The 26582-nt window shown below is 43.5% G+C and overlaps 1 protein-coding gene and 2 pseudogenes across 11 annotated transcripts in view; 1 reads left to right on the top strand and 2 right to left on the bottom strand.

The window, feature by feature from the left end:
- The window catches only part of VPS35L (VPS35 endosomal protein sorting factor like), a 97063-nt gene that overhangs the window by 34347 nt on the left and 36134 nt on the right, over window positions 1-26582 (top strand). For all 11 annotated transcript variants that reach the window (XR_005657876.1, XR_005657875.1, XR_005657878.1 and 8 more), the window contains 8 exons: window positions 13017-13063; window positions 13793-13904; window positions 14429-14545; window positions 16719-16772; window positions 19613-19693; window positions 23312-23374; window positions 24521-24606; window positions 25709-25789. Coding sequence is in view for 5 of the 11 variants with exons in the window: in XM_039885476.1 (XP_039741410.1) it covers window positions 13017-13063; window positions 13793-13904; window positions 14429-14545; window positions 16719-16772; window positions 19613-19693; window positions 23312-23374; window positions 24521-24606; window positions 25709-25789 (641 nt within the window). In the remaining 6 variants the exon portion in view is untranslated. The remainder of the gene's footprint in view (window positions 1-13016; window positions 13064-13792; window positions 13905-14428; window positions 14546-16718; window positions 16773-19612; window positions 19694-23311; window positions 23375-24520; window positions 24607-25708; window positions 25790-26582) is intronic.
- LOC120620572 (uncharacterized) lies at window positions 6102-6220 on the bottom strand (annotated as a pseudogene).
- Window positions 7004-7122, bottom strand: LOC120620723 (uncharacterized; annotated as a pseudogene).

Raw genomic sequence — 26582 nt, forward strand, 5'->3', positions numbered from 1 at the left:
CTGAGTGAAAAGGGAAGCCCACACACACTGTCGTACGTGTCTCAGGCAGTGAGGTGGCCCCGTGTTCAGTGTGGGCTGGGTCTGAACCCGGCTCCGTTACTTATAGTCGTTGGGACAAAGCAGAGGTCAAGTCACCTGTCTGTCCCTAACTACCACTCTGAGCGTTTTCTCGTCGTCTGTAACATGGGAGCAGGACTTTCTGTTTTCTGTTTTCCTGCATGATCAAGCAAGATGACCCATTTACAGCGCTCCGGGGAGCTCCCCACGCACGGTGCTCAAATGTTTGTGGTCGCAAACGCAGTCGATTTTGACACCCGCCTAAGAGAATGGGGGGCAGAGGACGAGATCGCTGGAGGGTGAGACTCTGGATCCTCTTACCTTATTTTTCTTGGCCGGTGTTTTCTAACTTTTCAGCAAGTATAATACATTTCTTATATTTTTATTTTTTCGAAATTCTAAAGTATGAGGAGAAAATAGGGACGTGTTGTATGTCAAGTGAATTTTTTATGATTAAGTCAATCGATTTTCAGTCAAGCCGGTATCGGTGGACGATTGTTTGAAATTTACTGGCCTTCTGTATGGCCCATCCCAGCAACTACACCCTGGCCCAGGCCCCTGGGGAGAGGTACCATGAACTTGACTGTGGACAGGGCGCTCTGCCTTCTAGCTGAGTGAAACATGAGCGGGACTGAGGTGTTTGAAAATGAGAACACTTATTTTTTTTCTCCCCCTTATTTTAATGAAAGGCAAAATCAGATTAAAAACAAAAAGTACGTGGCATAAGCGTTCCTTCCATTTATTTTAAGCACCAGAAATCTCAAAGGATGGCAGAGGCTGGGAATAGAGCTTTCCCGCGGAGCAAAACTCGAGGAAATCATTATTGCACTAGAAGAAGTGATTAAAAAAATTAGGTCACCCGAATAATAATAAACTCTGTTCTTAGGGCACTTAAATAAGGAACGTGCGGTGTCTTGTAAAAAAAAGTTAATCATTTCAAAATGCAGAATCGATGTCAGTGCGGAGGGTGATGTTGAAAATGCGTGTGTCAGTGTGATGCCCAAAAGCCCTATGACAGCGGCCGGAGTGTGTCAGCTGGGCAGTTAGAGCCGTGGCTGACTTTAAGAGGCCACTCCTCCAACACGGGATTGTCAGGTTTGCTGCAGCAGTTGGTAATTTACAGGACAGGCAAGTGAGGTAGAGGGGAAAGGAGAACCTTCTAGATGAGAGGAAGGAGAAATGCCTTCAACTACGAATATCTGCCGTACGGCATTTGAAATCAGAATTGAAATCCAAATCCCGCCCCAAAAAATCAAGTGATTATAAAAAAGGCTTTTCGTTGTTTGAATACAGACTGGTTTAACCCCCTTATGCAAATAAAATTATGAGAGGTAGAAAATAGATTTCTGCCCCCAAACCCCTCGATGAGTGTCTCACCGTTTTCGGCAGCTCTCTGCTTTCGGGGTGGCATGGGAGGTACAGAAGCAGAGGCCTGACCCCCACCATCAGGGGTGAGCCTTGTCTGGTGTAGAGTCGCATGCGATTCGCTGAGCTGTGAGATGCAGTTCGTAGATGCCGCAGGGAGGAAGAGATGCTTGGCAGAGGCTCGGGCAGGTCAGGTCTCGGGCAGACCTGGGCTAGGACTCCAGCTGTGTTGCCTTGGGCTCCTCAGCCTCTCTGTGCCTCGGTTATACCAGCTGTAAAATGGGACCCATAATAGAACCTTGAAGGGCTGTTAGGAAGTGACCGTGATAATGCCCTCAGGGCATGGGCAAGGGCCGGGTGTGGTGGGCACCAGGCAGATGGGACCGGCTCCCATCTTTGTACTTGGCCTTGATGGGGCTCACTGAAGGGGGTGGGGGCCTGAGCCGACCTGAAGGTCAGGACGCAAGCAGGGGGACAGTAAAGGGAGGGCCAAAGGAAGGGACCTGAACAAACAGGCCGTTGAGAGGCATAATGAGACTAGTGTCCTGGAGGAAGAGTGGGAAGTGAGGCCGCCGGGGGTGGGCCAGGCACCCGAGTTTGTCCAGCGTAACAGTGGAGATCAGGCAGCTCTCGAAGATTCTTGATGAGGGGAATGATCCAGAAAAAGTGGCTCTTGAAGAAGATCGAGCTGGCGGAAGCATCCGAGTTGGATTAGAAAGAGAACAGGTTGGTAGCCATGGAAAAAAAAAAGAAACGAGACAGAATGCAAATAGAAAATTTCATTATCAAAACATTTATTGATAAAGTACATATTCATTGGAAATAATTTGGAAAAGATAGAAAGGTTAAAAGGAGAAAAACAGCCACCGCTTCTCAGTCTTGGGGAAGAAAAGGCTGTATCTGCTATGATTCTGATTTCACTTTAATATCCTGCCGTCCATAATGCGTCCGTGTTAATATTTTGATACATTTCCTGTATAATTTTATGGTGCTTTTCCCTCAACATCATAACAAATACCTATTGTTAAGAAAGTTCTGTGACCCCCAGCCGTTTCAGGAAGTGTTTAGAAAGCAGTTTGTTGTTTGTGGAGAATGGAGGACGGAGCCGAGTCAAAATGTCGCGGAGGTTTTGAGCCATTAACACAGCTGCCTGTTTGCCGAGGTCACTCTGTGCCACCTTGGGCTGTCTTCCACCACACACAGCTTCCCTAGGCGAGGTACCATCATCCCCACTTTACAGATGAGGCGCCCGAGGCTTAGAAACTCGCCAGGGTCACACAACTAGAAAGTGTCAAAGCCGTGTAGTCATTTTGGCAGAAACTCTGAAACCAGCAGTTCTGGTTTCTCAGCCCCTAAACCCTTTCTTTCCTAATCACTCCTGTTAACTGCTGTGCTTGAGGTGAGACGTAAAGACCCTGACAGGTTGGCTCTTGGGACTGTTGTCCAGTGGTCATACTGAATTGCGCTCTAAATATTCTAAAATACGATTTAGGCTAATAATGCAAATCTAAGACTAGCCTTGGCCATTGATAAATCCCTCTTAAGCACACGAGTGTGTTATCTTCATTCTTTCGAATTAGGGACTCATCCCCAGTGAAAGAGAAATAATGTGACAAATTAAAATTTCTCCTTTTAATGCCTGGAGTATAGAACTTTTTTTCTTTGCTTTATTTAAGTTTAGTTGGTATACAATATTAGTCATATTAGTTTCAGGTGTACCATATAGCGATCGGACATTTTTATACCTTGCAATGTGATCACCCCACTAATTCTAGTAATCCTCTGTCACCCTGACAACTTACCACAGTATTATTGACTATCATCCCCTTCACCTTTCACCCATCCCCCACCCCGGAGACTCCTCCGGCAACCATTCCTTTGGTCTCTGTTTCTATGAGTCTGTTTGTTTATTTGTGGTGGTGTTTTAGATTTTTCACATAAGCGAAACCATACAGTATCTGTCTTTGATTTATTTCACTTAGTGTAATAACCTCTAGATCCATCCATGTTGTTGCAAATGGCAAGATTTCATTCTTTTTGATTGCTGCGTAATATTCCGTTTTAGATGTGTATATACATCACATCTTCTATATCCATTCATCCGTCAGTGAACATCTAGGTTGCTTCCACATCTTGGCTATTGTAAATACTGCTGCAGTGAACATAGGTGTTCGTATACCTTTTCAAATTGGTGTGGTTTTTTTTTTTTTCGATTAGATTATTGCTTCAGATAAATTCTCAAGAAGTAGAATTGCTGGGCTGAATGATAGATCTGTTTTTTTGAGGCATCTCCATACTGTTTTGCATAGTGGCCGCTCCAGTTTGCAATCCCACCTACGGTGCACAAGGGTTCCATTTTCTCCACATCCTCGCCGATGCGTGTTACTTATTGACGTTGGTAAGAGCCATTCTGACGGGAGTGAGGTGGTATCATTGTGGTTTTGATTTGCATTTTTCTGATGCTTAGCGATGTTGAATATCTTATGTATTTGTCGTCATCTGTATGTCTTCTTTGGAGAAATGTCTTGTCTTCTCCCATTCTTTGATCGGATTATTTTTTGGTTGAGTTGTATGTGTTCCTATATATTTTGGATAGCGACCCTTTATCAGATATATCATCTGTGAATATACTTATTGATTCAGTAGGTTGTCTTTTTGTTGTGTCGATGGTTTTCTTCACTGTGCAGAAGCTTTTTGGTTTGATGAGGTCCCATTTATTTGTTTTCCTTGTTCAAGGAGACATATCCAAAAAGATATTACTTAGATTGATGTCAAATAGTTTACTACCGATGTTTTCTTCTTGGAGTTTTATGGTTTCAGGCCTTACATTTAAGTGCTTAATCCATTTTGACTTTATTTTTGTATATGGTGTCAGAGAGTGGTCTAGTTTCTTTTTTTTTTTTTTTTTTACATGTACCTGTCCAGTTTTTCCAGAACCACTTGTTGAAGAGACTGTTCTTTCTCCTTTGTGTATTCTTGACTCCTTTGTCATAAATTAGTTGACCATATGAGCGAGGGTTTATTTCTGGGCGGTCTGTTCTATTCTATTGCTCTACATGTCTGTTTTTATTCCAGTACTATGTTATTTTGATAACAGTAGCTTTGTAGTATAGTTCGATATCAGGTAGAGTGATATCTCCGACTTTATGATTGTTTCTCAATATTGCTTTGGCTATTCGTGATCTTACATGGTTCCATATAAATTTTAGGATTGTTTGTTCGAGTTCTGAGAAGAATGCCATTGGTATTTTGATAGGGATTGAATTGAATCTGTAGATTGCTTTGGGCAGTATGGTCATTTTCATGATATTAATCCTTCCATTCCATGAGCATGGTGTATCCTTCCATTTGTTTGTGTCCTCTTCAGTTTCTTTCTTCGGTGCCTTCTAGTTTTTGGAGTTACAAGTCTTTTACCTCCTCAGTTAAATTTATTCCTAGGTATTTTATTCTTTCTGATACAGCTGTAAATGTGACTTTTTTTCTGATTGTTCATTATTAGTGTATAGGAATGCAATAGATTTCCATATATTAATATTGTATCCTGCTACTTTATTGAATTCTTCTATTTTTTGGTCACTCTCTTTAGGATTCTGTCTCTCCTCTCTCTCTTCTCTCTCTCTCTCTCTCTACATACATAAACACACACACACACACACACACACACACACACACACAGTGCGTCATCTGGAAGCAGTGATGGTTTTACTTCTTCCTTCTTTCCAGTTCCTTTGTCTTGTCTGATTGCTATGGCAAGGACTTCCAATACTGTGTTGAATAATAGTGCTGATAGTGGGCATCCTTGTCTTGTTCATGACCTTAGAAGAAAAGCTTTCAGCTTTTCACCACTGAGTATGTTGTCAGCTGTGGTCTTGTTATATATGGCCTTTATCAACTTGAGAAAAGTTCCTTCTATACCCACTTTGTTGAGAGTTTTTTTCATAAATGGATGCTGATTTTGTCAAATGCCTTTTCTGCGTCTGTTGAGATAATCACATGATTTTTATCCTTGGTTTTGTTGACGGGATGAATCACATTAATTGTATGAATGTTGAACCACCTGCATCCTTGGTATAAATCCCACTGGATCATGGTGTATAACCTTTAAATGGAATGTCGAATTCAGTTTGCTAGTGTTTTGTTGATAAATTGTACATCTGTGTTCATCAGGGATATCGGCCTATAATTGTCTTTTTTTTGTGGGGTGTCTTTGGTTTTGGTATCAGGGTAATGCTGGTCTCTTAGAATGAGTTCGGAAGCATTTATTCCTCTTCAATTTTTTGGAATAATTTGAGAAGACTAGATACTAATTCTCTTTAAATGTTTGGTATAATTCACCTATGAAGCTGTCTGGTACAGGGCTTTTGTTTTTTGGGAATTTTTTGATTACTCCTTCAATTTTGTTGCTAGTAATTGGTCTTTTCAGCTTCTCTGTTTCTTTCTGGCTTAGTCTTAGAAGGTTGTATGTTTCTAGAAATTTATCCACTTGTTCTAGGTTGTCTAATTTGTTGGCATGTAAGTATTCATAGTATTCCTTAATGGTTCTTTGTATTTCTTTAGTGTCAGTTATAATCTCTCCTTTTTTTTTTTTTTTTTTTAAATTTTAGGCGAGGCACCCCTGGTTGACCTCACAGATTGCAAAGGACCTTGTTAGTTTACAATCCCTTATTCTTTATTTTTTACGCGTACAGCATCTGGTCTTCCTAGGTGGTCTCCCATCCAAGTACTAACCAGGCCCGACTCTGCTTAGCTTCCGAGATCAGACGGGATCGGGCTTGTTCAGGGTGGCATGGCCACTCACTTCTCCTCTTTTTTTTCTGATTTTATTTGTGTTCTCTCTTTCGCTTGATGAGTCTCGCTAGAGGCTTGTCAATTTTATTTATCCTTTCAAGGAACTAGCTCTTAGTTTTATTGATCTTTTCTGTTGTTTTTCTATTTCCTTTAATTCTGCTCTGATCTTTTTATTTCCTTTCAAGTACTTACTTTGGGTTTGTTCGTGTCTCCTTTTCTAATTCCTTCATGTGTAAATTTAAATAATTTATTTGGGATTTTTCCTGCTTCTTGAGGTGGGCCTGTATAGCTATAAGCTTTCCTCTTATAACTGCTTTTGCTGGATTACATAAATTTTGTAAAATTGTGTTTTCATTTTCATTTGACTCAAAGTAGTTTTTTTATTTCCTGTTTGATTTCTTCTTTGATCCATTGATTGTTTAGAAGCATGTTGTTTAATCTCCGTTGTGTGTGTGTGTTTTCAGTTTTCTTCCTGTAGTTGATTTCTAGTTTCATGCCATTGTGGTCAGAAAATATGGTTGATATAATTTCAGTCTTCTTGAACTTATTAAGGCTTGTTTTGTGTCCTAGTTATGTAGTCTGCCCTGAAAAATGTTCCATGCGTGCTTGAGAAAAATGAGTGATCTGTTGTTTTGGGATGAAATGTTCTATAAATGTCTGTTAAGTCAAACTGGTTTAACGTGGCATTTTTTTTATTTTTATTTTTTATTTTTTTTAGATGAGGCACCCTTGGTTAACCTCACAGATTGCAAAGGACCTCGTCAGCTTACAATCCCTTATTCTTTATTTTTTATGCCTACAGCACCCAGTCTTCCTAGGTGGTCTCCCATCCAAGTACTAACCAGGCCCGACCCTGCTTAGCTTCCGAGTTCAGACGGGATAGGGCTTGTTCAGGGTGACATGGCCATAGACCATGTGGCATTATTTCTGTATTAATTTTTTGTGTGGGTGGTCTATTTGTTGAGGTAAGAGGGAGTATTAAAGTCCCCAACTATTATAATAATACTGTTAATTTCTGCCTTTATGTTTACCGATATCTACTTTATATACTTGGATGCTCCTAGTTGGGTGTGTAGATATTTGCAATTGTTATATTCGCTTCTTGGATTGAACCCTCAAAATTAAGTAACGTCCTTCGTCTGTTTTTGCATTCTTTATTTGAAAGTCTGTTTTGTCTGATATGAGCATTCTCACCCCAACTTTCTGTTTCTCTTTGCGTGGAATATCTTTTTCCATCCCTTCACTTTAAGTCAGTGCGTGTCTTTTCATCTAAAGTGAGTCTCTTGTAGGCAGCAAATAGATGGTTCTTGTTTTTTTCACGCATTCTGCCACCCTTTGTCTTTTGATTGGAGCATATAGTCCATTTACATTTAAAGTAATTACTTTAATGATAGGTATGTGTTTATTGCCTTTTTGTTATTTTTTTGGTTCTTCTCTATTCTTTTGATCTCTTTCCTTTTGATTTTTTGAAGTTTTTTGTTGGATTCCTCTTTTTTCACTTTTTGTGTATTTTTTGTATGGTTTAGGTTTGTGGTTACGAGGTTCATATATGTCCATCTATACCTATAACAGTTTATTTTAAGCTGATGGGCATTTAAGTTCAAATGTCTTCTAAAAGCACCACATTTTTTACTCCCCCTTCCACTATTTATGTGTTTGGTGCTCTGTTTTATATCTTTCTGTTTTGTGTATCCTCTGATCATTTATTGTGGTTATGGTTAATTTTGCTACTATTGTCGCTTACCCTTCATATTAGCTTTTTCAGTGGTTGATTCACTGTGATGATCGTATATTTGCCTTTACCAGTGAGATTTTTTTCTTTCCTGTGTTACATCTGGTTATGGCCTTTTCTTTTCTGCATATAGAAAGACCCCTTAATATTTCTAAGGCCAGTTTAGTGGTTGTGAACTTTACTTTCTGCTTGTCTGGGAAACTATTTCTTCTTTAGCTCTGAATGAAAACCTGGCTGGATATAATACTCTAGGCTGCAGATTCCTCTCTTTCAGCACTTTAAATATTTCCTGCCAGTCCCTTCTTGCCTGTAAAGTTGCTGCTGGCAAAACAACTGATAACCTTTTTGGATTTCCTTTTATGTGACTTCCCGTTTCTTTCTTGCTGCCTTCCAGATTGTCTCTTTATCCTTAACTTTTGCCATTTTAATTACAGTATTTCTTGTTGTGGGTCTCTTTGGATTCATCTTGTTTGAAGCTCTTCGTGTCTTCTGGACCTGGATCTCTGTTTCCTTCCCCCAGGTTAGGAAAGTTTGCAGCCATCACGTCTTCAAATATTTTTTCTGCCCATTTCTCACTGTCTTCTCTTTTCAGAATCTCTGTAATGTGAACGTTAGGGCCCTCGATGTTATCCCAGAGATCTCGTACGCTATCCTCACTTTTTAAAATTCTTTTTTCATTTTGCTGTTCCGATTGGGTGATTTCCACTATCCCGTCTTCCAGGTCGCTAATTCATTCTTCTGTACTTACTAATCTGTTGATTCCTTCTAATGTATTCTCCATTGCAGTGACTGCATTCGTCAGCTCTGATTGGTTCTTTATTTTCTAAGTCTTTGTCGAAGTGCTCTCTGAGTGCTTCTCTTCTACCCTCACATTCGTCGAGCATCCTTATGACCGTTTCTTTGAATTCTTTATCAGGCAGATTACTTCTGTTTCATTAGGAGTTTTCTCTGGAGTTTTTTCTTGTTCCTTCATTTGAGGCATATTATTCTGTCTCCCCATTTTGTTGTGCTTTCTGTGTTTGTTCCCATAAGTTAGATGAAATCGCTGTCTCTCCCAGTCTTGAAAATTTGGCCTCTGCGTGGGTTGTGTGCTGGTTGGTTTTGGCAGGCTGGTTGTAGTCAGGGTAGGCGTGGACGGTGCCTGGCCATGAGAGCGCACAGTTTGACCCACTGTCTCCACACGTTCTCGGGATGGGGTAGCCCTGCAGGCGGGTACTGCCGTGTCTTACTAGCTCCGCACGCTCTTCAGGCAAGGGAGCCCTGTGTGCTCACAAAACGCAGCAGGAGCAGGTGTGCGAAGCAGGTCCCTCCCATACCTGCTATATCAATCTCCAAGTGGAGAGGCCTCTCATGCGCAGGTTCTGGTGCCCAGTAGGGATGGCTGGGGACGTGTTGCAGTGACCCTGCAGGTCAGCCAGAGAACCTCGATGGAGCTCAGGCCGCCTGTCCACTGGCAGGGGACACACAAAGAATGGCACTCACCACTCCCTCCCAGCTTGGTGGCCCTCAGCTCCCAGAGGCCCTCGTAGCTCTGCAGTCTCACTCTCTCTCCGGCTCATTGTGCAGAAGCTTTACACTTGGCTGACAGTTGTCTTTCAGGAGGAACTGCTCTAAGTACAGTTGTATATTCGGAGTGTCCTTGGGAGGGGACGAGCTCAGTGTCTTGGCTCCCTACGCCACTGCCTTCAACCCCTAGGATTTCTCTTTAGTCACGTTGAAATATTTTATGAGATCCGAGCCATCTTACCCTGGATTGGAAGAAAGGGTATTAGCTCTTAAGATTAGTTTATGATTTTGCTTGCCCTTTACATTTCTGCTTCATTTCGAAAAATAAGAACAATGTGATATGCATATCATTTAAGTCTTTTTTTTCATGAAGCAGTATTTATAAACACTGATCGGAAGGTTATTTAGTAAAAACGGAAGCACAAATTTGTGAGCGCTCTGGGCGGCATATGAGTTAAATTTTGTTTAGCAAATAGAAGTGCTGGCCCAACTTCCTTTTTCTTTATCTCTGTTTTTAAAGTGGGGGTGTAGCCCTAACCTGTCACCTTAAAAATCCAGTATTTAAATATGATGGCGGTCCTACAAATCCATGTTAACGAAGTATCACAAAGGCAAACCCTTCCTCCCACAATGAAGAGTGCGTGTAAAACCTGGTGAAATAGTCGAGTGAGTTGTGTATGGCAGTTTGCTGGCTTTGGTCATGCACTATATTTATGAAAAACGTAACCATCAGGGGAAGTGAGGTGGTGGGTCCCCAGGACCTCTCTACTATTTTTGCAATTTCTTATGAGTCTATAATTGGTTCAAAATAAAAAAATTTTTAAAATGCATCAATTTAGGGCAGCCTGAACAATGATGTTATATTTGTGGTATGGATTCCTCAGCCATTAAAAATAGGAGGTAGATTTGTGTGTATTGACATAGGAGGAGGGAGACCCTGCCAGATTCTTGAGTGAGAAAGACAAGTTGCAGCCCAATATGTATGATTATTTTTGTAAAACAACGAAAAACAGGTTTCGATAACAAAAGCTATGTAATCACAGGGGAGAGACAAAGGCTTACAAAAGTGAAAACCACAGTGTTGGCACCGGTGACCCCCTAGAAAGTGGGGGTTGGGAGGGAGGGCATTCACATGGCACTCGACACGTGACAATATTGTGTGAACTTTCGTCTGTAAGGATTATTTTTATAATTTTTACAAAAACAGTTAAGTTAGACATTAACGAAATGTAGGAGCCTGACGAACTTTCCCGTTCTGTTGTGTCTGCAAACTAACCTGCCGAGTTGCCAGTTTTCCAGTGGGTTCTCTGAGCCAACGGGCGTGTCGCGATCTCAGTCCGGTTTGAACTATTGTCCTTCTCGTTCTTGCCAAAGATAATCAATCCTGTCCCTTCACAGAAAAAAAATTCATAACCTCTAACAGACCTGCTTGAGAGCCATGACGTTTGGCTCCCTGTACGTTTATGGGTATTCCTGTATGACAATAGTCTTTTTTTTTTAAGTTAGAGTCTTGGATGCATTTTTAATGCATTCATCTCTTACAAAAAGAGAATATCGTAAGCATTTACTTTGTCTTAATGGCCAGATGTTTCGTTCACATGTTAGCATTCTCCCTACGTCACCTTTTTAGAAGAGGTGAGCCAAGACGTCATATTCATTTGTACGTTCGTGTGTGTGCGTGCGTACGTGTGTGTGTGCATGCATGCACACACGTGTATATGTAAGAGAATAAGACATATTAGGGCATAGATTTTTATCTGGCTGCCTTCCTGCCCTGTCTTCAGTGCCTGGACTAGTGGCTAGTACATAAAAGTTGCCCCCCGAGTGATTATTCGTGTGTGTTTGCGAGTATTAGTGTGATAATTATACAGAATAGCTCTTTCTCTGGCTTTCCCAGAAACCACTTTGATACTGGTCTTCAAGAATGACTTTTCGCATTGGTGTACCCCATGAGTGAGTTAGGGAAGCCATTTGTGACGTCAGCAGTTTTATCTTCGTATAGATGCTCTGGCTGCAAGGAACAAACACCTGACCGGCCCCAGAAAAATAATTCATCGTGTTCTCTCGCGTTAACAAGCATGGGTCCTGGGCCAGGCAGGGCTGTCCTCTCTGCTCCGTCATGCCCAGATCGCAAGGTGGCAGCAGTCACTCCAGACATCACATCCACATATGGCTGTATGAGAGAGAGATGGGAGCCTTTGGTTTTTTGGGTTCCTGTTTAAGAATGAGGAAATCTTTCCTTGAAGCAACTAGAAATGGGTCACGTGTCCATGTCTAAACCCCCCACCGATGGCGGAATGAGACCACCGTTATTGATTTGGACCCGTATTCCTTTACCTAATCCATTTGGGCTGCAGTAACAAAATACCGCAAACTGGGCGGTTTAGAAACAACACATTTCACACAGTTCTGGAAGCTGGCAAGTCCAAGGTTAAGATGCTGGTAGATTCAGTGTCCGGCGAGGGCCCTCTTCCTGGTTCATAGATGGCTGTCTTCTTGCCGTGTCCTCACGTGGAAGGAAGGGGCAAGAGAGCTTTCTTGGGCCGCTCTTCCAAGGGCACTGATTCTATTTGTGAGGGCCCCACCCTCAAGACCTCATCATTCCTGCAAGGTTCCACCTTCTAACACCATCGCCTCTGGATGGTTAGGTCACCATCCAGACCATAGCCAGTTGCCATAACAATAGAAATTTATTTTCTCATGGTTCTGGAGGCTGGAAGTCCAAGATCAAGGTGCCAGCAGGGTCAGAGTCTGGTGAGGCCTTTCTCCTTGGCCTGCAGACGTCCATCTTCTTACTGTGTCTTCATGTGGGCTTCTTCCTCCTCTTCCAAGGACCCCAGCCCTCTTGGATTAGGGCCCCATTCTTAGGTCCTTGTCTCATATTTATTTCCTCCTCAGAATCCCTGTCTCCAAGGGCAGTCACTAGGGGTTGGGGCTTCAGCATATGAAGTGGGGTGGACTTCATAACAGGACCCAACCTGATTTTTGTTGGGCAGAGACAGAAATCTGAATAAAATTGCGGGTTCTGGGGGGCGGGTCAGGGCTACCAACACTGTCTCCATAGTCAGCTATCGCCTCGATTATTCAGGCAACACCTAGGACACAGAGGAACACACCTGGAGAGGGTGGAATGGCACTATAAAGAAGACTCTTATTTTTTGACCTCGGGGCCAGACCAGATAGGAATCTCATTTCTACTTGCTAGGAAGTGGCTTAACTTACCTGAGCTTTGGCTTCCTCGTCTGTAAAGTGGGCCTCACACGGCTATTGTGAAGAATAGATAAGAAAAGGGATGTAAAACGCTTGGCCCAGTGACATGTTGAGTGCTCTTTTGTCCTAGGGGTGGCCTTGTCCGTGCCATGGAGAACCTTCTCGGAGCACTGCCCTACAGGATACTTCCATTGATTTTTTTTAAAAACAGCTCTTTTAGAGAGGCATAATTGTCTTAGGTTAGCTCTAAGGCTATTAATAGTATTGCAGTGAGTAAAACATTTACTTCCTTTTGGGGGAAATGTTGCTTTAGATTCTCCAACCTGATAATTCTCATTACTTTTTACAATTTTTTTAGACTCTGCTAACCGAGATGATGGAGCGATGCAAGAAACTTGGAAACAAGTAAGTTTTAAAAAATTCATAGGCATGAGTTTGAAAATGGAGTCGTGTGTGTGTTTTTCGAGCTTGGCGTGCTTATGTGGGCAAGAGGGTGCAGGACAGCGTGGAGGGCAAGAGACTAGAATCCAGTTGCCTGGCTGCAGAAGCCTGGATCTGCCCTTCGTAGCTTGTGAACTTGACCTCTCTGTGCCCCATTCTCCTTATCTGTAAGTCGGGTTCAAGCACAGTCCGTTCCCCGCGGGGTTCTGACAAGCAGTAGGGTCAGGGTGAACTCTGTCTCCCTCTCTCTCCTCTTGGTGGTAGGTGTCTCTAAGTCACTGCGTCCCTAGGTCCTAGTGCTTTTCATAAGGGATGTGGATGGCTAGGTGTTTGCAGCTGGGATCAATACTGTTACTTAATGTTTAGTTTTATTAGTGCACCAGCCTGTCGAAGGCTCCGTTTCCTTCTTTAGATGGATTTGATTGCTTGCTCATTCACCTGTCCATCCATCGCTCCAGCCATGCAGCCATCCACCCACCTGTGCGTCCACTCATCCAGTCATTTCAGCATTTATCAAGTTCCCAATATGCACCAAACACCGTGTTGATCTCTAGAGGTTGCCTTTTTACTCTAGATTTTTTTCAGCCTTACGTTGAAGGGCTGTCAGTCGTCCTTCCGGTGACACGCGCCCTAAGATTAAAGAGACCGTCTTGCGGGGCTGGTCTGCTGACGTGGGGCACGTGTGTCTTGCAGCGCCTTGCTCCTGAATTCCGTGATGTCAGCTTTCCGGGCCGAGTTCGTCGCCACGAGGTCCATGGATTTCATTGGCATGATTAAGGAGTGCGACGAGTCCGGTTTCCCCAAGGTAGGCCACGGGCTGAGTGCACAGTGGGGAGCAGGTGGGCGGCATTTCCCCGAAGCCCTGGTTGGGAGAGAGTCAGGTGCTGGGCGGCCCGGGCCAACGGGAAAGCAGGCGAAGGCTGTGTCCCCGAAGAACTCAGTGGAAGTCGAGTTAGAGCTGGGCTTGCCAGACCCACGCGATGGCTCCGGGCCAGGCCTCGTGAGTCCCCATCCGTGCAGTTAGCTCCCTGGGGAGTATTTAGGGAAGACCGTGGCCTCGCATGTTTAAAGACAGGTCTTCACTCATTATTTACGAAAAGCTTTGTCCAGCAGAATATTTTGGCCCAGAAACTAGACCAGGATGTGGAGCCAGCCCATTATTTTGCACTTCTCTGTTTAGCTTGTGTGGGTCTGTCGTCTGTGGTCGAGCTTCAGGGAGAGGGTTCGTTGGAAGATTAGCCCCAAGGGGAGCTGAAGGTTACGGCCCTAAGCTTGAAACGTCTCTAATTTAAAATCTCCAGCATCCTAATGGTTTGATGTTTTTCTTAGCATCTCCTTTTCCGCTCGCTGGGGTTAAACCTGGCCTTGGCCGATCCTCCCGAGGGTGATCGACTTCCGATTCTCAGTGAAGCTTGGAAAGTGATCACCAAATTGAAGAATCCACAGGTGGGTGACCATTCCGACCTTAGATTGGCTGCTTTTTGTCCAAGTTATGCAGTGTACACTTCCTTTTCTAAAAAATTATCTTTTAACTCATCGCATCTCTTTTTCAACAAGAAATCGACTTCTTTTCATTGTATCATTTGTTAACTGACGATGGAGAACCGATAGCTCTAAAGATGCATTTCTCTGGTTTTCGTATCCCAATGATGTCTCATTCTTGACGCCTCAGGATGCACTAAAGATGCAAAGTTGCAAATACCTGAAACTTTCAAAGACCTGTCACTTTGCAAACAGCATCCAGATGCAACAGTCGATAGTGTTTGGACTTGAAAATACCAACTTAGTAGGATATTCCGGAATCGAAGATCAGCCGTCAGGCCAGACATTAGCCAAAGGGAATCCCAGCTTCTGTCCTTTGAACAGAGGCGGTGGAAGCCTCTTCCTCCCCGGACTTCCAGTGCAGGAGATCTTGGGGAGACGGACCAACTGCTGTTAGTGCTGCGGTGCGTGCGGTGATAGTCATCACGGTGGGGTTCGTGGCCTTGCTGGCCGTGTGGCAACACGCCAGCAGCTTGCGCGGTTTCCAGTAGGGAAACGGTATTGGCTGTCTCTGGCTGCGGGATCAGCTGAAACACGCTTCAGCACGCCCCGCGCTGGTCCTCTCCTGCTCACAGCAGGTCCCAGTCCCTTCCGGCTGCAGTAACAGAAGACGGTGGACCGGTGACTTATAGACAACAAATTTATTTCCGACAGTCTGGAGGCTGGAAGTCAGAGATCAGGGGCCAGCGGGGTTGGGTTCTGGTGCGGGTTGTAGACTGTAGCTTCCCCTCCTCATGTGGAGAGGTCGAGAGTGCTCTCTGGGATCCCCAGGGCACCAATCCCATTCGCGAGGGCTCCATCCTCATGACCTAATCACCTCCCAGAGGCCCCATGGCCTAACACCATCCCGCTGTGGGCTGGACAGACGTTCAGTACGTAACCCAGCGAATAACTGGGTAGGGATGTGTGGCGTTTGATATAATCATTTCTGAAGAGAGAGGTACTGAAATGAGCTTGACTGTAAACCCCTTGCTAATCGCATTTACAATAGTATCTTGAGAATAGTGGTATAATTTAGAAAAATTAGAAACAATTAAAAAATTGGACATCTAGGTTAGGTTTAGCAAAAGCCTCACTAAACTCCGGCTGTCGAAATTCTCTGTTTAACCTAACTCTGGTTAACTAAAGCAGCTTATTTAGGGTATTTAAATCAAAAACCTCGGGACTTACGGTGCCTGTGTTCGAGTGCTTCAAAGCTGAATTATTGGTTTTCTCCTCACACGGTGGAGGGAGTGGGAGCGAGCCCCCTGACCCAGCATTGCGGTCAGACCTAGAACGTTCCCGGCCTTTCTCGTGTGAGTTAGAGAACCGTGTTCTCCCGCCCCCATTTTTTCTCTTCTCTTCTTCCCCCTTGAAGTGTCAGAACAGAAGAGGTATACTTGCAGTCTGTGTTTTTCCTTGACCATTTTTTTTTCCCATTTGAGTGTTTCCCCAGGCATGAAGCCTTACCGAGCCGATCCCTGTCTGTTCCATAGCCCTCTTACTGTTTCTCCATGGGTCTAACTCCTCCTTGACTCTAGCACATAATTTCTTACCTAAAACCTTTGTGCTTTCTTACCCTTTTTACAGTATATACACATCACCCCTTTATAGGGCAAATGGTTTATTTTTTAAAGGCAGGAAGCCTACTTTTTTTTTCCCCCCCCTCAAAACATGCCAAAAGCACATCTTAAGATGGCATCTTCAAAAGCTGGCATCTTCAGCCAGGTCTGCCATCAGTTTCTTTGCTGAGGTGCGGTGAGGACACCCCACTCTTCTCTCTGCAGCCCGTTGATTCTTCCCGTCCTCCAGGCCTGGCTGACCTTTCCCAGATTCCTGTCTCGGCCCAGGGAGCAATTCTGGAATGAAAGTCTGATTAGTTTAATCAAGCAACCGATGTTTTTCTGTAACTCGCTTCTCAGGGTAGAATATATCAGTAGGCCAGCGTTCTCTGCAGATGAACTGCTCTTGAAATTCCTGTCACTTGTCAACTCTTTCAGTCGTCACAGCCCGTGAAGGGGTTTGTCCATGATGAGTTTCTGGCGTCAGGTCAACTACGGTGTTCTAGTTCTAAAGACATTTTTCTTTTTCCTTACAGGATTACATTAACTGTGCCGAAGTGTGGGTCGAGTACACCTGCAAACATTTCACGGTATGTGTGGCTGCGGTGTTGTTTTTGGAAAGAATTATATATTTTTTTCACATTTATAGTAAGGAATAAGTCTAGCTTAGGCATTTTACAGTGATAATTATTCTTAATTTATAAAAAGCGCATCTTTTATACCAGAGCGTGATGGAACATTAATATGTGTGCAGTAATGAAAGTTTTCCACACGCACGTGTGAATTTGGGAGCTGCTGCGTCGCGCAAAGTTAAGCGGTCTTTTCACGGTAAGATACGTTAGTCGCTTATATGCCATGGTGCATTGTGACTTTCCATGGGGGTCTAGGAAGCAGTATTTCCCAGACTTGCACGTAATTATTTTCTAAGCACACAATGACACTTCTTTCCCGAGGCCCAGACTGGAACCTGTGAAATACTGGGCTTGTCACAGAGTAGAGACTTAGCAGAAGAACTGATTCAGATCCCAGGGTTGCTTATTTTAACCAGCTTTTAAAAATTGAAGCCTAGCAAGCATGCAGAAAGGCCCATGCATTGTAAGTTTGCTGCCCAGTCAATCCTCACAAGGTCCACCCAGATAATCGTCGTCCAGATCAAGAAACAGGAAGTCACCTCAAGTCCCCCAAACTCCCTTGCCCCCGTTGCAGGCCCCAGCCTTTGGAAGTGGAAGGTCCCACCGTGCTGGCACTCAGTTCCAGAAATGGGCTTCACCCTGCTTTGAGCATTGGATAAATCCTGGTCTGTTGATTTTCTTTTGTCCAACTTTTGTTTCACGTCTTACTATGGAAATTTGAAACATACGATCCCTTTTATACTCATCGCCCAGAAATGGCCAGTTTATGACAAGTCCTGTTTCATTTACGTCCTTAGCCCTTTTCTCCCCACTCCTTGATTATTTTGAAGCAAATCTCAGACGTCGTATTTCGTGTCACGATTTTAGCACATATCCGTAAAATATAAGAATTCCGTTTTCTGAAAAAAATCCCAATATATTATCCTAACTAAATTAATAATGCTTTAATATCATTAAAAGTTAGTCAGCGCCTGGATTTTCCCAGTTGTCACATAATTTTTTTTACAATTGATCTGTTTAATCCAGATTAGAATAAGGTCCGTACATAGGGACATAGGGTCTTCGGGTTCTTTTGCTCTGTAAGTTCTCTCTCTTTCCCCCTCCCTTCCCTCTTCTTCTCGATAACTCAGATATGTCGAAATTGGGTCATTTGTCCCGTGGAGCTTCCGTAAGTTGCGTCCCTATGGCGTCATTCAACGTGTTCTTTTGCCTTCAGCATTTCCTCTAAATTGGCAGTGGATTCTGGAGACTTAGCTTCAAATTTGCTTGTTTGGCACCGTGGCTGCTGGTGCGGTGCTCCTCCTGGGACATCGATAGTACCCACGTCTCTGTGGCGTGAGCACGTGAAGCACGTGGCATCTCATCGTTTATCAGAGGTTGCAAAATGGTGACATTCGGAGTTCCCGTGTCCTCTCGGTTTGTTGTCTGGGAAACCCGTGTAAAGCGAGGCTCCTCTCGTAGTGTTTCGTCACCCCGAAGATGCGGTCGGTACAGAAAAGGTAGCACCGATGCCCGTTTTTGTCCCTCGACTAGTTATTTACTAGTTTTCAGAATACGAGTTCACCTCCCCACACCGCAAAGGTGACCGGCGAGTCGTGGTTAGTCTTGGCGTCTTTAGGAAGTCGTGCATTTAAGCAAACTTGAATTCTATTCTCATGGATGCTCAGTGGTCCCACCTGTGTCCAGGCTGGCTTTGGAGTCCTCACATACGCCATCTGTCGTCTTTGATGCTTGCTTTGCTTTCTAAGCTGTTCCAGCCTCCTCTCCATATTTCTTATCCTGGTTTTCAAATCAGCTCTTTTTCCAAGGAACTTTAGTTCCTTTTAGTGCTGTCGTCAGATTTTTTTTTTTTTTTTTTTTTTTTTTTTGCTGTGTGACCCTGGCTAAGTCACTTAACTTCTCTGAGCCTCCATGTCCTCATCTGTAGAGCGGGAGTAATGATGTCCATGCTGGGGAGTGTAATGAGCATTAAACCAGAGAGTAACATGATGGCAACTCTTTAGATAACACAAACTGTGGGCCGGGCACTTTTCCTGTGAACCAGGCAGCCTCAGAGCCACCTCGCTAGGAGGTGTCACTGTTCCCGTATAGATGAGAGGCCAACACGCTTTCTGTAGAGGGCCAGACAGTAAATGCTTGAGGCTTTGTGGACCTCTACGATCACTGTCACAAGTATCCAACTCTGCCACTGCAGCTCAAAAGCAGCCACAGACAGTACGTGAGTGAGCACGGCTATGTGCCAGTAAACTCCATTTACTCCCACCAAAATTTGAGTCTCCAGTGCCTGTTACGAAATGCTGTTCTTTTGGCTTGACTGTAAAAACCGTTCCTAGTTCACGGGCTGTACAAAAACAGGCATCAGGCTGGATTTGGCTGTGGTTGGCCGACTCCTGATACACACGACAGAAGGGAAGTGGCCGTTGGGTCACCTGGCTTGTAGGGAGCAGGTCTCTGCTCTTCCCACAATGCCTCACTGGTCTCTGCAGCACCCAGGGAGGGGCCTGGGACAGGCGGGTGGAGAGGGACTCGGCCGAATTCGCCAGCACCCAGGGCAAGCGTGGAGAGCGCAAAGCCCCGGAGCCTGTTTCAGTCCTGATGTGGCGTAGACGCGGCCTCCTTTAGGGCTGTGACATGGGTGGGACTTTTTGACGCTGGTAACATTTCCAGCAGAGCATTCGAAACTATTTTCTGGAAGGTGTGTGGTATATTCTAAAAACGTTCGTCCTTTTCCCCCAGTGAAACGGTCGCCGACCACCACTCAGTGTCTCATACAGGTTTCCTCCGTTTTCCCCACTCAGAAACGCGAGGTCAACACCGTGCTGGCTGACGTCATCAAGCACATGACTCCGGACCGCGCGTTCGAGGACTCGTACCCGCAGGTAGCAGACTCGCATGTCTCACGCCCACACTGTTGGGGATTTCGTTCCGTTGAGTGAAAATGGCAGCATGTCACATGGGTCAGGCCATGAAGTCTGAGTCCCGGCCCTGCCAGATCGTCCTCGCGTGCCCTTCACTCAGTGACTCGGCCTCGTGTCTTGGTTTTCTCATCTGTCGGGGGGGGTGACAACAGTCCTGTCGGAGAGGCTGTGAGGACTAAGCTGCATGCCGTGTGGGAAACCCGGGCACAGTGGCTTGGCTATAGTTAGGCGCCTGTGGTTTTCAGTTAAACTAACTCTTTTATTTGGGAAAAAATGGAAGTTTATTGGAATGTTGAAAGAATAGCTCAGAGCAGTCCTGTTATTCTTTACTCAGATTCACCAACCGTTAACTTTTCCATCTTTGTGTTATCGTTATGTGTACACACATATCTACGCACGCATGTGCATGTAAATTTTTTCTGAATCATCGGAGGACACATTGCGTATATCATGCCACGTTGCCTCTGAATTGTTCACCGAGTGTTTCCTAAGAACAGGGACGTGTGACACAGGTTAGTTACCGACTCAAAGGAGTTTAACGTCAACACGTCACCGTCTGCTGCGCTTTCGTCAATAATGTCCTGGGTGGCAGATTTTCTCCCTTCCAGTATAGACTCCAGCTCAGAGTCACTTACTGTAACTTTTTTTTTTGTTTTTAAGCGAGGCAACCCTTGGTTGACCTCACAGATTGCAAGGACCTTGTCAGCTTACAATTCCTTATTTTTCACACCTACAGCACCTGGTCTTCCTGGGTGGTCTCCCATCCAAGTACTAACCAGGCCCGACCCTGCTTAGCTTCCTTACTTACTGTAACTTTAGACCTAAGTAAGATTTTATGTTTTATTTAATAACATGACGTTCTGGCACTTATTGCCTGTGATGGATTTCCAGCTTAGTGTAGGGAAATTAGTTACATATTCTTATAAGAATTTTAGAATTCTTCCATTTTGCTGATTTAAGAAACTTTCACCATTCGCTACTGAACGTGGTTCGTCATTACAATCTGTTGAGCAGTACCGACTGCCCGACATTTTTTAGGCGTGATGTAAGCAGTTCGCGGGCTACACAGCAGGCTGTTGGTAAATATCGAGTGAATAAAGTGTATAATGTTGACGATATTTCAGTAAGACTTTGCTAGGGACCAAATTAATTGAAAAGTTGAAGTACCGTAATGATTTGAATGCAGTCCATTCCTGAGAGAGAGTAATTATAATTCTCATACCCGAAAGCAGCTTGTATGTAACAGGTGCCCTGGGGTCAGCCGGCCTGCATTCAGGACGGCCACCCATATGGGTTCTGAGCCTCTGGTCTTAAGTGAGGATCACGTCACTGTGGAGGAGTGGCTTACTCCACGTTGGGGATAGGGAAGGTACAAAGTGAGCCTAAAACATTGTCTTGTGCCAGAAAGTAAGGAAGTACTCAAAAAACTGATTGGACGGTAATGATTATAACACAGTGAATACAGTAGGGTCCAGATTATTCCTATGAGAAATAGATAAATAAATCGATGCGGGGAAAGGTGGGCGGGGTGCCAATTGAGAAATGTGGAAGAAATGGTAGAGTTAAAAAAAATCGCCATTCGCAGCTATCTCAATAAAGACAATCATTAATCTTAATGCAAGAGTCATCAACAGAGGCTACATCTAAGGAGGTGGTCTGATGAGCAGGATATTTTCATATCTCATGGTGTCTTGCCATAGAATGAGTATTAATTGCAGGAGGGAAAATAGTAACTATGCAGTGGAGAAATCGGACAGCCGTTGACCTGCTAATCAAAATTCATGTCACCTGAGAGGAACAGGTAGACATCTTGTGCCTGCAGATCCGGTGCCCTGAGAAGGGCACAGCATCATCTTTGTTGCATTCCAGTAGATACACGCACCCTGAATCTAACCACGAGACAACATCGGTCATGCCAGAATTGAGGAGCATTCTATAAAGTCATTGGCCTGTGCTCGTCAAAAATATTGTCATTAATTAGTAACAAAGAAAGGCTAAGGAACTGCTCCAAGTTAACACAGACCAAGGAAACGTGACAACGAAATGCAGGCATGATCCTCTACTGAACAGAGGAAGAAATAATGCCGCAGAGAACGCATTGAGACAGTTGACAAGGTCGGAATATGGATGATAGATTAAAGCATTACAATCATATCAATGCAAACTTTCCTGACTTTGATAACAGCAAAATGGAAATGTCAGAGAATATATTATTCTTAGGAAATACAAATGAAATATTAAGTGCTAAAGGGCACGATATCTATGCGGTTTACCCTCAGATGGTTCTGAGAAAAATACGTGTCTTACGTAGAAAGAACGATAAAACAAATATGGCAAAATATTAAAAACGGGTGACGGTGACTTTGAGTAAAGATAATATGGGAGTTCTTTGTGCCTATTCTTTCAGTTTTTCTGCAGGTTTGGAATTATTTCAAAATAAAAAGTTAAGAAATGTATTTGGTGGTGGTGTGTTTACAAATTCTGCCATCGGACAGATAGGTGAGATAAATTAGCAAAGACAGCAAAATGTTGGTGATTGTAGAATTTAAGTGATAAGTAAATGGGCGTTTGTTATATATCCTTTAAATTGTTTTTGTTTCAGCATTTTCATAATAAAATGTTGATGGAAAAACACCTATATTTTAAAATCAGGAAATGCATGATATGATATGTAACTATACTTAAGTATTAAAACTCTTTTCCTGTTCTTAAGGATCAGGTTTCAGGAACTGTTGCAATGTCTTACAATGCTCTGTGTTGGAGTATTGCTTGTCAGGAAGTTTTAAAGTCCTTTATTAATCTCTTGCTTGACTAACCTAGTCAGCTACTTAATTATGAAATGGGCTTATACCTCTTCATATCGTGTTTTTGGAACGTGAGTGATTTCTTTTGCAAAGACATTAAGCAGCAGTATTTTTAGTATAAACAAACGTATTTGTCAGTACGTTTTCTCTTCTTGACCGTAACATGTCAAAGGTTTACATTTGATTTAGAAAAAGCAGGTGTTGGTCCTCTTGTGCCAACGCCCTGTCAACAGGACTGTGTGCCCCTAGGGTGACGTCAGCACTAGGCACTGGAGCCGGCCTCACAGACCGTGCCACCATCCTCGGGTAACGATGTGGCCTTTGACTCGACTGGCAAACGCGGTCCAGTGCCTGTCCGCAGCCACGATGGGCTCGACTAGAGGGCTACAAACCAGGACCCACCACCTGTTCGTGGGCATAAAGTTTTATTGGCACCCAGCCATGCCCATTTGTTATGTTCAGCCACTCCAGGTATAGTCACAGCTGACTTTCATGGAGGGCTTTGAAGGGCAGGCACTGCATACCCGAAGCATCTCATTTAATCCTCACAACGAGCATGATGCTGCTCTGCTCTCCATTTTACAGAGGGGGAAGTCGAGGCTACAGAATAGGGTGGGCAAACGCAGACCGAGACAGGGACTGACAGGAATTCCCTGTTTCTCGAGCAATCCAGGTTTCTCATTGTAATTTTGATCGCAGATTATGAAAGGGCTGCCTTTTAAAAAAAAAATCTGAGTTTTAGTAAATAGGATGTGGTTTTCATTTTGTTTTACAGCTTCAGTCAATAATTAAGAAAGTGATTGCCCACTTCCATGATTTCTCAGTTCTTTTCTCGGTGGTAAGTGACTTTCCTCAATTATCTTTGGAAATTTGTATCTGAGTCAGAGGTTCCCTGAGCGGCTCAGCCGTTTGTTTTTTTTTTTAAGTCATGATGCCCTAGGCCAAAAGAAATACTTTTATAAAGTTCCTTTTATAAAGTAGTTGGGTCTAAACAACTTAAGTATTTATGTCATAACAACTTAATCAGCGTTTGAAAAACTTGTGCAGAGACCGAAAGAGAAATAAGATGTGGCCACCAGCTGGGCACCACGCAGCTCCTCAGCTCTGGGAGTCAAACTGGACGCCTCCTTCCACATGGCCCCTTCTGCCTTGATTGTCACGTGCTAGCTTGCTTTTTTACCGTGCATTCTAATGTCGAAGCTGTGAAACACGTCAAGCTAAGGCTTGTCTCAGTGTCTGACAGTTCAGATGTATTATGTTCCCCTCAAAAACTTAAAAAATCCTGCGACACACTCGCGAGTTTGCAGCAGCGCCCTGGCCAAGTACAGACCCAGGCGACTGTGTGTGCGCTGACATCTCGCTGCCCCTCGCTGCCCTCTCCCCTGGCACCCTTCCCTCTTCTGGTTTCTGTTGATGTGTATTTACAGGACTGTACATTTTTGGTTTCTTGCCTGTTTAAAAATCGAAGCTGTTGTTTATCGGACATCTGCCACACTCCACGAGCGCTGTGGTAGAACTTTCCACACATCGCTTTGTCATTGTCACAGCACTACTGAGAAGTGGGAGGAGCTGTTATTCCCACTTTACAACTGAGGGAACGGGTGCTGGAAGAGATGGTGTAATTTGCTTGTCGCACCGTCTCTTCTGTGGAGGCAGGACGCAGAGCCCACTCTGAACGACTGACTCTTCTTTCTGTGTGCGTCAGCACCATCGTAGAAAGACGCAAACCCGCTTTTCATTGTGTTACCCAGAAAAGCTTAGGGTCACCTACACGTCGCCCAGGTGACGTGCTGGAACTGGCCCTGATCCTGTTTCACAAACCTCGGGTTCTCCCTGCTTTCAGGGGGGTCCTCCTCCCACCTGCTTCAGACGGGGGGAACCCTGCCTCTATTCTGACTTTCAAAGAAAAAGTGACCCATAAATTCTTTCCAATAACTGGTGGAAATTGCATGTAAAGTGCTTTTTTTTTTTTTTTAATTTTTAGGAAAAATTTCTACCGTTTCTGGACATGTTCCAAAAAGAGAGTGTGCGGGTGGAGGTTTGCAAATGCATCATGGACGTTTTTATCAAGTAAGTGTAACACATCGTGATCGGAAGGTCCAGTTCCCGATGCCTGTTGATAAGAAACCAGTTTATGCCCTCCGAGGTCCAGTCATGTGTACATGTTTCATACCTAATATAGCGTTGAAAGGAAAATTACATCAAAGGAGCAGTCATGATCAAAGTTTATAATTAGGGCTTAAGAAGACAAAGTCATAAGTGTCAGCAAGAGCCTGGCCATCACTACATGTGACTCCTGTGTGTTTTTGGAAGACGTGATGTATCGATGAGCTACTTAGTAATGTTTTATAAGATAAAGTCATACTTATCAAGGTTCTATCGTCAGTGTATAGGTTCGTGATCAGTTTTCAAATTTAGTTCTTTTCATGTTATTAAATGTATTTTTCCCAATACTCGTTACTGCTGGTACATGAAATAAGTGTAGGTGTGGCCCATGAAGGAGAGATTTTTATTTTAAAGGGTCACAGGTTTATATTTATTTTAAAGTTATGTAAGATAATATATAACTAGTTTAATCTGATTCATGTATATTATTTTTCAGGACACGTATAAAAGTCTCTTTAAATATTAAGTATGTAGATATGCTTAAAAATATAGGACAGAACTTAACCACAGTTTGGAAAGTTGAGTTGGAATTCGCTCGAATGTATGTTTGAAGCTTTCTTTGTGTTGTCTTCCTAAAAGATTAATTCCATATGCTTGGAACAAATATCCCTACTTTACTTACATAAACGTTTATTTTAAGAGCTTGTCCTTTGTGTTATTTGAAAAACCCAATTAATGATTGTGCCTGGCATTTAACACAGTTGTAGACAGGTTGTGGACAACTTCAGAGGGTTCCAGAAACGTGATAAGGAACCAGGTTTGCCCTTTGCCTGGCTTAGGGAAACATAGCAGTTCTACCAGGATCTCGCAGTTACGGAAAGTTATGTGTAGAAGAGAGAACCCGTTATTGAAAGAATTGAGAGTGGGAATGTTGTCCATGAGCCGAGCTGTGTTCACTGCAGACGGATCATTTGTTGCTGCTAAAGTTGTACAGTAGATAAGAACTAAGTGCTTTCACTGTTCTCAGTGGATGTCGCTTCTCCTTTGATCTTTAAATGTCTCCTAGGCATCAGCAAGAGCCCACCAAGGACCCCGTCATTCTGAACGCCCTTTTGCACGTTTGCAAGACCATGCACGACTCTGTTAAGTAAGCCCCACTTAAGGCTGAAACGTAACCTGGATTGGGTCTTCATACCACGTAATAGGACATGAGGGAACGACAGCTTTAAGCTACCACTGCGAATGATGTTATTTTACGAGGACTGTTAACATTCTTGCTAACAAGGCCATTCCAGTGCAGGGGAGGAGGGAGGCCGACGGGTAACCTTCGTGAGAAAATGAGTTGGCAGATGTTTTTACAGAGAGATTTCTGCTGGGAGAAAAAGCTTGGTTTCATCCAAGTGAATTCATACTCCTTGTCTCTGAGACATTTCTGAGAGCAGCAGATAGTATAATGAGTTCACTCATCCAGTAACATAGCCTTTAAATTTTTTCTTATTAGCCAGTTATTTGAAATTCAAATGCAACTGGGCATACTCCTTACACGAAGGACTGTATTTGTTCGGCATGCAATGAGGTTCAGACCTATCCACTGGCCTTACCTTTGCGTCAAAGGCCAAATGATCATTCCTTTGCTTCCTAGCCCTTTTTCCCGCCACATGTTTCCATGTGACCACGCTTAAGCCATTCTTATTTGTGGCTGAAATTCTAGTCCCCAAAGAATTTTTAAATACAGCCGCTTGATTCACTGGAAAATGTTACAAGCATCGAGAAAATTGTTTTAGAGCTTAACAAGATGAATTATGTATTTTTTTCCTCTGAATTTTAGAATCTTTATTTCGTGACTTTGTGCTTTCAACTTTATGGGTAGTTATAAACAAAATATCAAGGCTTTTCATAATAAATGGAACCGATAGAGTTTAGTTGGACAAAATAAAAAC

The sequence above is a fragment of the Pteropus medius genome, unplaced genomic scaffold, assembly GCF_902729225.1.
Source record: "Pteropus medius unplaced genomic scaffold, Ma_sr-lr_union100, whole genome shotgun sequence".
Classification (NCBI taxonomy): domain Eukaryota; kingdom Metazoa; phylum Chordata; class Mammalia; order Chiroptera; family Pteropodidae; genus Pteropus; species Pteropus medius.